This window comes from Haemaphysalis longicornis, unplaced genomic scaffold (assembly GCF_048455015.1).
Source record: "Haemaphysalis longicornis isolate Haplotype H1 unplaced genomic scaffold, Haemaphysalis longicornis Haplotype H1 scaffold_13, whole genome shotgun sequence".
Taxonomy (NCBI): Eukaryota; Metazoa; Arthropoda; class Arachnida; order Ixodida; family Ixodidae; genus Haemaphysalis; species Haemaphysalis longicornis.
In genome coordinates, this window is record NW_027526233.1 from 15,982,803 (window position 1) to 15,996,411 (window position 13,609).

Below are 13,609 nucleotides of genomic sequence, written 5' to 3' on the forward strand. Positions count from 1 at the left end.
GTCAACAATACTGCTGACAACGTGTTATTTCATTTTGTTCGTGGTGAAGTAGTAAGCGACTGAAATCACGCTTTCGAGACGCGTCTCCGCTCCGTGAGATCCGCTACTCCCGCTGCTTTTCTGGCTTGGCGTCTGTTCGCATTTTGCGGACACACCACGGACTTTTCAACCGTTTAAATTCTTCTAATGAAGAAATGCAAGTTTTCAATATTTTTTTTTTAATTTGCGAAATATCACTGAATCAGCGCTACCACATTTACGCTTGAGGCGGTGACGGGCCAAAAAACGCTCTTTCGCAGGCGTAACTTTGATTTGGCAAAAGAAAAAAGCAGGTTAATTACACAAAGTTATTTTGGTGCGTCCACTGACTTACCTTACCCTGTTCCGGCCACCTGTTAAAAAAGGGGGCACTTGTGTAATAAAGGAGCACTTGTTTAATTAATGAAAAAAAAAATGGAATTGATTTCGATGTCGGAACAGCGGCATTTAACAGGACACATGCATATCGTGCGAAATCTGCTGTGCAATTCCGTTATAACAGAGTTCTGACCACACCACGAGTAAACTGGCAGAAATAGATACAGGCGGGAGGTTTTTGGCCCGATTAAGGTGAAATAACGCGCACGCCTAGTAATTTTTGGATGACGTGGCTGAGATTCAAATCCATTCCTTTTTCTATTTACACCGCTCAGAAAACACCATTGTAACCATAAAAGTAAAGTGAAATGCCTATAACATTTTCGTTACAACATGGACGTTTGTACATTTCAACACAGCACAACAAATATCTTGTAAGGGCAATATGAAATGTTTTCCTTGCTGCTGTGCCATAAAACCGATACATAGACTGGGCTGCATCATAAAGACTACAAAACAAATTTTGGACAACTTTCATATTGAGTCCTTTATTACAACCGACTCGTTACCGAGCATCAAGATCACTTCCCGCGGTAGTGGCATCTCCCAGGGTCGCCACGTGAAATGGTTGTTTATGCGTACGAGCTTACTCGCTACCTTATTTGGGTTTTCACTGTTTGGCTCACCTGTACCATAGGTGAGCACAGATCTAATTGCATTGTTGGGGCGCGCCCAACTTCGGTCGCCTGCACCCGTCGAGGAGAGGCACTGAGTTTTAGGGGTGGAGCAAATTAGGTGTTTCTTTGTCCGTGGCTTGTCCATTGGCGTCCGTGTACACATTGTTGCGCATGCGAGGGGAACATTGGATTAAATTGGATTGCGTTTGGATTGTATTGGATTAAACTGAATTGTATCGATTGGATTGTATTGGAATTGTATATACTGCACACACGCGTTGTCACTCATTTACACGCGCGAGTGGACAATGCAACGGGTGATTTATGGTAAGAAAGATCCCCAGTGCTTCGCCCACTCGTCATGATTCACTTTGCCCACTCGTTATGATTCACCAGGCCGATAGATTCACTTCGTGGAGATGCGTGAATTTTTTCACTATAGCTGCCATTGGGATATAAATGTACCCCTTTTGTTGCGCCCACCCGGCACTCGGTCAGTTACGGCAGTCGTAACACCAAGAAAACTTTTTTTTCTTCCCATGCTCTTTGTTTTTGCTAAAAGAGAAGTTACGCCCGCAAAGGGGCGCTTTTTGGTGGGTCTTCGCCACCGGCCTAGCTGTGTGGTGAAACACTGCAAATAAAAAAGATTAAAAACGCAGATCTCTCTTTAGAAGGACTGGACAGGGTGACACTTCTCTGGTGGAACCGCAGAATGCGGACAGGCACTTTTTTATGAAAGCGCGAAGGCAGAAAAGCTGCGGCAGTAGGGGATCACAGGGCTAGCCCCTCATAACTTCGGTACAAACATAAATATGCAACATGTTTTTCAGCAGTATTTTTGACCCTATAGTCTCTTTTCTCTAAATGTGAAAGAAATCAAGACCGGAGTTTTTTTATTTTGATTTTTAAAGTTCGCATTTTTAAAGAAAGCACAACAGTCAATCTCTTTTTGTACCCGCCGACGTGGCTCAGTCGCTAAGCTGTTGCGCTGCTGAGCGTGAGGTCACGGGTTCGATTCCCGGCCGCGGCGTCCGCTATTCTGATGGAGGCGAAAAGCAAAAACGCCCGTGTGTACAAGGTCCGCAGGTGGTCAAAATTAATCCGGAGCTCTACACTACGGCGGGCTTCATTGCCTGCGTAGCGTAGGCGCATTAAACCCTACAATCAATCAAACGGTCCTCACAACATGCCTCCCCTGCAAGCAACATGGCCAGGACCCCCACAGTAACCTCCGACCTATTAGTGTGGCACTGGAACGCCAACGGCTACCACAACAAGAAAGCGGTCCTTCAACAACACGTACAGTGCTCCATCCGAGCCCCGGACATCATACTGATACAAGAGACACACAGCGAAAACACTCCGACTCTCCCCGGCTATCGAGCACATGCCAGCCCTCCGAGTGCGCGAGACTGCGGCAAAGGAGCCGGCCGAGGAGTATGTACCTTTGTTCGGAAAGGTATTACGTTCACGACACATGACATCGTTGGCTGCAGCACCATAGAGCACTGCACCACCGAAGTGATCGTCGGAAGGAAAAGCAAAGAGAGCATTCTTCTCGTCAACATCTACAGCAACCCGGCGCACCGCCAGCAAAAGTTTCGTGCCCTCCTGCACAAGGCCCTCCGCCTAGCGCCCGAGGACACGATCCTGCTGTGCGGTGATTTCAATGCCCCCCACGAAGACTGGGGCTACCTCAAAACAACGGTAAAGGGGCGAGACCTCATTGACGACGCTACCGATGCAGGTTTCCATTTGCTCACCGATCCAACGACCCCCACCCGCATAGGCACGTCCGTTACGCGGGACACCACCCCGGACCTAACCTTCGTCCGCACGTCGAAAGAACAGCGCGGGGTGCGTTGGCGTAACACGGGGCAAAATCTGGGCAGTGATCACTACATTATTGAGGTACTCCTGCCCATATCCAAACCTACCGCCACCGAGCCCCAACGCCGGCATAGACTCACCAACTGGGAACTATTCCGACGGACCCTGGCACAATCGGAATCGGTGATCACGGATATAGACGAATGGACGGACAACATCGTTCGTACGGTCACCAATACAACAACCGAAATTGACACGGACGAGACCGTCACGCAGGTTGACAATCGCCTCGCACACATGCTCGAGGCTCGGCAATCCATCCTACAGCGCTGGAAGACGCGGCGCACCAATCGCCGCCTGCGCAAAAAGGTGGCAGAACTCAACCGAGCCATAGAGTGCTACAGCCGCCAACTCTGCGCACAGCAGTGGCACGCCGTATGCAACGAGGCAGACGGCCAAATGCATAAGGGCAGAACTTGGAACTTACTTCGCCACCTACTCAATGAAACCAAGACAAAGGGTTTCCAACGCCACAATCTGGCGCAGACACTGCACGCGGCGATACGAACGCTAGGCGAAGACGAAACGGGCCGGAGAATCAACGCCCGCTACCTTCCCAGCACCCCCAAGGAACAGCATGACGACTACAAGGGAGCAGACAATCTGCTGTTAGACCGCGACATCGAAGAATGGGAGGTCCGAGCAGTGCTGCAAACCCTTAACTGTAAATCTGCAGCAGGCCCAGACCGCATCACCAACAAAGCCCTACGAAATCTCAACGACGGCGCCATCACGGCCCTCACTCAATACTTCAACGTGTGCTGGCGAGCGGGCCGGCTGCCCAAGCAATGGAAAACAGCAAAGACGGTGCTCATCCCCAAACCGGGCAAACCACCTAGCATAGAGAACCTCCGACCGATATCTCTCACGTCATGCGTCGGCAAGGTTCTCGAACACGTCCTGTTGAAACGATGGCAACGCTACCTCGAAACTGAGGAGCTATACCCTAACACCATACTAGGCTTCCGAGAGCGCCTGAGTACCCAAGACACCATGATCCTGTTGCAACACGAAATACTCGACGTGACCACCCCCACCCGCGACAACAGGGCGGTGCTCGGTCTCGATCTGCAGAGCGCATTTGACAAGGTACGGCACTCTGCCATCCTGGCGCAAGTATCGCGACTGAACAGGGGCAGGCGATCATTCGCATACATCCGCGACTTCCTCTCGGAACGCACCGCCACGATACACGTGGGTGACCTCGAACTACCGCAGAAATCGCTAGGCAGCACCGGAACGCCCCAGGGCTCGGTAATCTCCCCGCTGCTTTCACCCAGGAGGCTGCGACGGCCACATCGAAACGACCCTACAGCACGCGGTAGACACTATCGAACAACACCTCGAAGGCTCCGGCCTCGTCTGCTCCCCCCAAAAGTCAGAGCTACTAGTGATACCCCCACCGGGCACACCTCGCCACCGCATAACCACCGCAGCAATCACCGTGCGCACGAGAGACGGCACCGTCATCCCGCGAGTGCAGTCCCTCCGAGTTCTCGGCATGATACTTGAGAGCAATCGCTGCAACGGCACTACAGTCAACCGCCTCACCACCAAGCTCACGACAGCCACCCGCCTCATCAGGCGAGTGACCACACGGCACCACGGCATGAAGGAGGCCAGCCTCCTCCGACTGATACAGTCATTCGCCATCAGCCACGTTGCATACGTGGCAGCATATCACCACTGGAAAACGCCAGAACGAGCCAAAATCGACGCCGCGATACGGAAGACGTACAAGGCGGCCCTCGGGCTCCTCGACAGCACAAGCACGGCGCGGCTCCTCGAGCTGGGCATCCACAACACCCTCGACGAGATCGCCGAGGCCCACCGCACGGCCCAGCTCGAGCGGCTCTCAACCACGCGCACCGGTCGCTCCATACTCGACCGGCTAGGCTACGCATCCAGAGCAGTCTCAACCTCTAGTACACGCCCGCTGCCAGACGCCGTCACGCGCAGACTGCGGGTTAATCCCATACCAAAGAACATGCATCCCGAGTACAACCGCGACCGACGAGTCGCCCGAGCCAAGGCCCTCACGGAGCTCTACGCCCGCGACACCGGGGCCCTTTACGTTGACGTCGCCGAGTACCCCGACCGACCCGGCACGTACGCAGCGGTGGCAGTCAGGGCTACCACCGGTGACATCTACAGTGCCTGCAGTCTCCGCGTCCCGGTCGCGCGTCATGCCGAGGAGACGGCCATTGCCCTGGCCCTGACGGACCCTCAGTGCACCACAGTGCTAAGTGATTCGCGCTCCGCGATACTCAGTTATGCGCGAAACAGTGTGTGTGAAAGTGCAGTGAAAGTGCGAAGCAACACCACGACCCCATCAGTGTCCGCCACGTCCCTTCGATGGTTCCCGGCGCACATGGACTCGCTCGGCTCCAGCAACGGCCACGCCAATCGCAACGAGACGGCAGATGCCGCCGCGCGCGAACTCACCAACCGCGCGGCGACCCATCTCGCCTCTCGTTCGGCTAGGCAGCCGGCCATAAACCACGAACCCCTCACGACCTATACCGAGGTCCTCCAATGGTACCGGCTCAGCCGACGAACTATGCCACCACCTCATCCTCGGCTCACAAGGGCCGAGGCCGTGCTCTACAGACAGCTACAGACAAACTCTGTGATCACACCCGTGTTGGCGCAATACGTGTGTCCGGGTGCCTACGACAGCGTGCAGTGCTGTGTGTGCGCGAGAGCAAACGCGACTCTGGCCCACATATTGTAGGATTGTGAACGCAACCCAGACGAGGCGGCCGCCCCGACGCGGCTGCCGGACAGTTTCACGAGTGCCATGATTTCGTCCGAATACACGACCCAACTCCAGGCCGTCCAGCAGCTCGAGGCAGCTCTCGCACGGCAGAGACTCGGGGAGGCGGCGAGGCCGAGGGATCCACCCCCTCACTGCCCGTCAGCCGAGCCAGTCGACGCCTGCGGCGCACACCACGAGGACGTCCAGGCCGCGTCACGATAGGGTGCCTCTCTAGGAGGCGATCCTCTCGTTCTGCAGGCTAGCCAATAAAGTTGTCTCTCTCTCTCTCTCAAATAAATCTCTTTTTGTGCATATTTACAGTTTTTCTTGACGAGCCATATTTTAGAGATATTTTTACAAATATCTGATCGACATTACCGATTACTGGCAAGCTGGTCACGATGACAGATAGAGAGTGTAAAAGTTAGCGACAATCTGGCGTCCGGCGGAATTTCACATTTTTTTCAGATTTTGTGTTTACGGCTGAAAGACAAAATTTGTTTGACCTGTTTGTCATTTTGGTGTAGTCTTTGTTTTAAAGCAAATTTTAGCCAAAACAATCAAGCCTTGCCATGCGCAAGCACCGAAGTTGGAAAAAACTGCAGCCGCAAGGAAATTAAGCGTAACACACGCCACCTTGTCGAATTTTTTCTGCCGGAATACGCACGCTGCGGGAGAACGGACTGCAGTTTTGTGCTTTTCTCTGCCTTGCGCATAAGTCATAAAAATACGCGAAATAAACAAAAACATATGCGCGTGTACACGCATTCTCGTTTTTTCGTGGAATCACCCAGTTGCTTAGGAGCCCAATACGTGATAAATAAAGCTTGCAGAACAGATTTTCACTAAATTTCTACCTGTATTTTTACAAAGGCCATCAAACGTAATTTCTATGATACTCTTGCTGAAAAGGGGATTTGTGTGGCTCCATTCCCAGTGGCCCCTTTTTTGGCTCCTTCCGGCTTTTCCCTGGTGACTTTAGTTTCCAATAGGACCGGCAGCCCTTCCATAGGTGGTGTTGGAACCCAATTTATTGGCCTTCCAGAGGAGACACCTGGTGATACGCGCTTCGTGCGCATGCGTTGTAACTCCACTATTCTGTAAGTTCTTGCCGTTGTAATGCACCATTTAGGCACTTCTATATAGCTATCAGACACGGCCGGTCGGTGCTGTTCCTTCTAAATTATTTTTTTTTTCCGCCGCTTTACTGTTTCGTGATCTGAAGCCTTCGTGGAAGGCGTGTGAAAAGTTTGGAAGGCGTGTGACACTTCCATACGAAAAGTTGTTGAAAACTGCCGTGTCACGCTTTGCGTGCAGCGCTCTTGAAAGGATAGTCACAGGCCCGGTGTGGTGTATGGCGATTACCCAGCATGCTGAAGAGCCTTCACCGTGATGCGGCGTGCACCCCAGTTTGCCCAAAGCCTCGCTAAGCGAAGAGCGGCTGTTCCATACTTCGATCCTTCTCGTCCTTCTAATCTTCAAAAGGAGCTTGCAAACGAAGAACGAAAAACCCAGTGATCCCACTTCACTTACGCCTCCAGCCAAATGGTATATTTTCGTGTCGTCCGAAATCTGGAGCTGGCATGCGCCGCTCCCTTCTTCTCGTCGCGGAGACGTCCGGACGTCCGGCGGGGAGGAGGCTCTCTTTCCTGCGAGTTTTCCGCCCCGTATCGCGAACGCCGCCACCACGCACGCGCGCGAAAGCGTTCGATGTGAGAGTGCCGGCACGCTGGCCCGCCTCCGAGGGGGCTCCGCTGCCGCCACCGCACTACCGCCACAAACCCCGACCTCTGCACGCCGAGAGAAAACTGAGCCACGGAGTTTCCCTGACACCCGCACATATTTTACCCGGACCATTGACGCGTTAGGGAGAGCCCCGCTGAGCTGCGCGCGGTTTTTATGAATTCTGGCTGCCGAGATGCCTCCCTGTTTCACGCTGCAATTGCCAACACCTCTATTTTTGTGCCTGCACGTCTCGGCAACGACGTAGATTTCTCCGTTAGCGACGTCCCAACAACGCTGGGAGTTTTGCGAAATGGAAATGGCCATCTTAGTATTTCTTTACAGCCTTTGAGCCGGCCTGTTGTTTTGAAGTTGACACGTTAACTGCCTAGTCGCATTGGGTGACTTTCCAAGTGACTGCATTTTAGTATTTTAGTGTACTTGACTGTATCTTGAGCGAACTTCTGTGCCCTTACGAGCCGGCTTCAATGGATCGTTGTGACAGCGCTGGAAATGAGACCATCAACCTTCTTTCCGACACCTTCTTATCAACTCACCTCAGAGAGGACTTGTGGGTGACGTGAACAACCCCGACTATTTTGCATCTCTTCTGGCGCCCAGCAAGCAATTCCATATGTAAGTAAACGACAGTTATCTTAGAGATTATTGCGCTCATTCTTGGAAAGGATGGGATATCTTTAATAGTTTCTCTCAAGTTTTGAATGTACGGCGACATTCCAAATATCTGTCCAAATAGCATTCCAAATAGCTGCCAGTATCTATTTTCCCACACTTTGGAGAACTACATCAAAAGCGACCAGCATAGCAGTATTAAAACACATTTTGTTCACTCTTTTCACACAGTGACAAAATATAAACATTTGTAAGGGCGATTACATAGTTCTCTTTAAAATCTCCAACGATTTTAATTTCTTCAGGGATAACTGCACGCAAGCGCAACAATTAGGTCGCACCTCTTACACCACGGTGGCGCTAGACCAGCAACACGAAGTATAAATGCACTTTTTTGGATTTTTCTGTCCTCAGCCTATATTTCGCTGGCTTGGTGACTAGTGAAGTTTCGTATCACAGTTATTCCTGCATAGACTGAGATTTCAGGTGCCAGCAGTTTTCTTGCTACGTCGCTCTTTACGTTTGACATTTAAATACTTGTTTTTGAAAAGCTTGGTGAATTATTTATTGTTGGATTTTAAGGTAAAGCGGTCGTTTTGGTTTGCACGGAATAGCCTCAGGGGAAAGCAGTTTGGTGGCAGAAAAGTTGAAAGCAATTTACGCTCCCATGTATTGTGTCTCGACCGGAGGTTGTCAGCTGCCATAAGTCGCAATTTTCAAGGATTCAGACCTGTGCAAAAATTTCTAAACAGTCTACATCAGACGATAACAAATTTATCAAAAAAGAAAATCGCACTTTTACAAAACAAATATCCCAGAGTATTTCTCACAAAAGCGGGAATTTTATAACTCCTGTGGATATAGGATGCGCGCCCATAAAAATGATTCACAGGTAGAATCCGCGAATTCGAATACAAAAAAACCGAACACTCAAGTCGACCAGAAGCAGCGCGAGGTTGTTTTATAATTGTAGATTTTTTAATCATACCCAGCTTTCTCGCTCAAAATTACAGCCTCTCGGGAACCTAGACAAACCACTTTAGGAAAATGATATTTGGCATAATGCTAGAAGTCAACGTGAAGATTAAAACGCTAAAAGGAGATTTCAGGTTTCTGAATATTTTTTTGTGTAATTTACTGTCAAATCTAACTCCCCATGCATTTCTATGGGATAGTTCCCAAGGCTCAGGAACCCAGTCGCGCAACGTGCGTCACTTGAAACTGTGCACAAGGCAAGTATTCACCCAAAATATTAACTGTGCAAAAGAATTTTGATTTCGGGAAAAAAATTGCAGAAGAATCACTGTTGAAAGGACTGCCATGAGCTGGAAAGCTGCACATGAACAACTTTATGTACGCATTTATTTCCGTTCAGGGCAAACGATTTATTTGCCACGCCTTTCCAAATCAATCCACGCGGCGCGGCAACAAACACCCTCTCCACCTTTCTCTCCAAGAATTTTCGGGAATATCCACAAAAACCTGACTTCGCGGCTGAAACTGCACTTTTCCTTTCCCCTCAACATCTCCCCCTGCATTCTCCCAAACCAATCCGCTTCCTGCATTACACTTCCTTCGCTCCTCTCACCTGGGGACTTACCCCTATATAAAGCGTGCCAGCCAGGCGAGGGTCTGCCCTGACGAAGGCAAGTCTCTTGCCGAAACATTGGCAACAATCGTGGACGCTACCATGTTCGAAGTTCTATTTTCTTGTGTTCACATGTACATATATATAACTCTATTTGTTTTTATAGTAATTATATAATTAAAATTGTATTATAAAAGAAATGGCAGAGAAACACCACGCACTGCCGCCTACAGGGATATAGGTCATTTTTGTACCTATTTCGGACTTTTTTTCTTCCTATCCTAGGAAAACGGATACGTGAGTATTCAGGTGAATTTAGCTGGAATGACAAACGATGTAGTAATCAGGGAGTATGGGAGTGGCGGCCACGTTTCTGGCTTGCAAAGGAAAAAACCAATGTCGTCGTTGCATCTACAAGGACGGCGAGATTCTTTCTCTGGCACAAAAGTGTTCCTCGCATTGCTCAGATTCTCAAAATCCTCTCTATCGCCCTACAAATCTGTAACTGTACACAACAGTATCTAGACGAAAATGCGGGACATAAAGAAAATTTTAATCGTAACGGAATTATTCTACCGTGTAATTGTCCGGTTTTTTCTTTTGAATTCGCGCATCAAGCAGCGGAGACCAGCGAAAAACTACCCCCGAGATTCGTTTGCGAAAGTTCCACCAGTTTTCCGCCCAGAAGGCCTTGCTGACAAGCCCAACGGCATATCTGATGCTGCAAGCGAGAAGGCTCGTTGCGCGCACTTGGGTTTCTTGCTCCGGTTACTTCAGATAGACGAATTGGGACCAGAGGAATATCACTTTGTAAGGGTCACCCATTTCAATTATCTCTGATGTCACTCGAGCCGGTTTATTCCAGAAAAAACCTCAGCAATGGCAGGAACGCTGTGAATAACGCGAAGCACAAAGGACGCAATCTTATAAGAAGTGAAACCTTTTTTTCCCTTTGATAGGCCGTATGTTATTAACGGTCAATTAATACACACCCAAGTTCTGACATACGCGTGTGCACGCACGCACACACACGCACACACACACATACGCACGCACGCACACACACACGCACGCACGCACACACACGCACGCACGCGCGCGCACACACACACGCCCACCCACACTCACAACCACCCACACACACGCACTTGCACACACACATACGCGCGCCTGCACACACACACGCAAATACGCGTACACGCACACGCGTGCACACGTATGCAGGCATGCACACACGCACACGCACACTCACATACGCACGCATGCACGCATGCACACACGCACACGTACAAAACACACACACGTACACGCACGCACGCACGTGCACGTGCATGCACGCAGGGACACACGCACACGCGCAGACGCACATATGCGCACACGCACACACACACAAAGTGACCTATGGAAGGCATAAGTCTTTCGCGTCGCAGCTTTAACCCGCAGCCACAAATAAACGGAATTCTCAGCGTTCCCTTTCACCCTGAAATAAAATCCAGGCCTTCATCTGCGTGCAGCGCTGCTAATTTTTCAGTACTGTAGGCTTGAGATTCAAACAGGAGCCCAGTGATTTTTTTCATTTCAATTCCATTTTCCCCCAAAAATATTTCATTCCCATGATAGATGCTCCTGCTACATAAAAAGAAAAGCGAATATTTCTTTTTGTATGGTAGCCGGGAAAGCTTACAAAAATAAACTGAGAAGTGTTCTTTGTAGCTTTTTAATAAAAACAGCGATACCTACCTCCAAACATTCCAGATTGTCAAAGCTTGCTGATTATGATGTCCGTGATTCATGAATTCTGAGCTTAAGGGTGCAAATCATGAAAATAAAAATCAACCTAATTTTTGCGTTTACATATATCGATATATTCGGCTACGCTTAGGAATTTTCGGTTGCTTGTTTCTTGCCATACAGTTTCTCAGTCCGCACGTGTTTAAAAGAAGCCAGGTGTAATAGTGGAAGTGGAGATGCAAATGAAAATAAGCTAGTAGGCCTGCATTCCTGTTCAATGTTCTGTCAGCCGCGTAAGTGTAGCGTGGGTTTCATAGGTGTGCTCTTCATATAACGAGTGCCGTATATTCGACGGACCTGGACGCACAAACTCTAGCCGTCCAGCAGCTCGAGGCTGCTCTCGCCAGGCAGAAGCGGAGCGAGTCGCAGACGGGGGGGAAAGGGACGAACTCCCGAGTACATTTCGCGCACCGCTCACGCCGACGCCGGCGGGGCCTAGTCCCGAAGACATCGTGAACGTGGGTGGGATGTGGAGGCTCTGCGCATCCCGACCTCCCACTCCCTGCTGGCCATAAATAAAGTCTCTCTCTCTCTCTCTCTCTCTCTCTCTCTCTCTCTCTCTCTCTCTCTCTCTCTCTCTCTCTCTCTCTCTCTCTCTCTAAATGACGTCCCAAGGCGCAAAGGAAAGAACAATGTTGTGAAACAAAAAAAAAAAGAAAAAAAACGAGTTAAAATAAAAGTAAATTGAAAGACCCCCAAAGATTAAATCCAGGCGATGGCATGCGCCCCTTCCAGATAACTTTCATGTTGGTTCCGTCTTTTTTTCTTTACTGCAGGGACATTGCAAAACCACTCTTCGTAAAAGCTCAACAGATGGCTACTTATTAATGATGTGATCGGTAGTAGTGACACATGGTACGTGTTGAATAAAGAGAAAGAAGCGCGCCACGAGGCGGGCCGTGGGGGCTAGCTGCACGAGCGCGGCTCTCGCGGCAGTCGTTCGTAAGCATTGTTGATAGCCGGACGTCTCGTTTACTGGTTCCCTTTCGCTACACATTTCTGGTCCCGTGAAACACGGGAACGACGGACCAGCGGACTTCAAGGCGCAGCGCCTTCAAGGTAGTGCGTGGCCTCAGGTACGTCGGATCTTCTCATTTCGGAGGCCTCACCCTTGAACGGTGCCTGCCATGGCTGCGTGCTGGACACAGACCCCCCGCCTAGAACCCGGAGATGAACCCCACCCATCGGACAGTCCCGACCCTTGCGTCGCTCCCCTCTCTGGTTTAGATGACAGGCAGGTCGTGGACCAACTTATCAGTTCGCGGTTCATCCTCTGGGCGGACATAACAGAACTAGCCAACACCACTATTCGGGTCTTAGAATCGTCACCAACGAATATAAGTATGCTCATCGATTTGGACCGTATGGCAGAACAAAAACAAGACGAACATCGAAAGCTGGACGGTCATATCCAGAGCTTTCTCGACTTTGACAGTTTTGTGGCAGACTTAGAAGAAGGCGAAAAGTATTCATACGCGATAAGTCGCACGAAGGTTTTGTCAAAGGAACGAATATCTCAGGCAACGTTGAGGACGTCGTTCACCGCGACGAAGACTTTGTCGCCACCTCAACCGACGCAGGATCCTTTCAGAGGGGGCACCTCCCTGAAAAGGGACGCGGCCATTGTAGCACTCCCATTCGCAACAAAGGCTGCCTCCAAAACCGTGAGTTCGTCGTGTTCAGCGGAAGAGAACACGGAGGAGCACAGCGCCCCTACATTTGCAACGTCGTCGGTGAACCAGGCTGCGGGATGTAGCAGCAAGACCAAGTTCGACCAAGCAGCCGGCGCCGTATCATTTCGCTGAAGCGATGACGATACCATCTCAGACTCGGGTGCGCCCGCGGCCAAACCCAAGAAGACAACCCGTATGCGCAAAACTCGGATGAAGTCAACGGATGACAGGTGTGCCGCGTGCAAAGAGAAGACATTCACCCGTGTGCCAGCGTTACAAAACGAGTGGCTCGGCAGTAAGTCTCTGAAGAAGTGAATTCAAGCACCTGAAAGACAAGCGTCCGCTCGACCGCCTGAAAACAGAAAACGAAGATTCATTGCGACGATACATATGCAAATGGTTAAAACTCAGCCAGTACGCAGAAAGGAACGTCGAAGGCGAACAGGAAAAGGAAAGGGCGCCACTGGCCAGAAGGTTCAGGCTGCATTCCGAACACGATTTGTCCATGCTCACTCGAGGA

General features: G+C 50.3%; 1 protein-coding gene across 3 annotated transcripts in view; it reads left to right on the plus strand.

Moving 5' to 3' along the window:
- The first annotated feature begins 7,358 nt into the window (after positions 1 to 7,358).
- LOC144164256 (uncharacterized) overlaps positions 7,359 to 13,609 on the plus strand; it is a 43,540-nt gene continuing 37,289 nt past the window's right edge. Inside the window, exon 1 of one of the 3 annotated variants that reach the window (XM_077694773.1) lies at positions 7,359 to 8,040. Coding sequence is in view for 1 of the 3 variants with exons in the window: in XM_077694774.1 (XP_077550900.1) it covers positions 8,039 to 8,040 (2 nt within the window). In the remaining 2 variants the exon portion in view is untranslated. The remainder of the gene's footprint in view (positions 8,041 to 13,609) is intronic. The other 2 variants (XM_077694774.1, XM_077694772.1) reach the window with 2 other exon arrangements.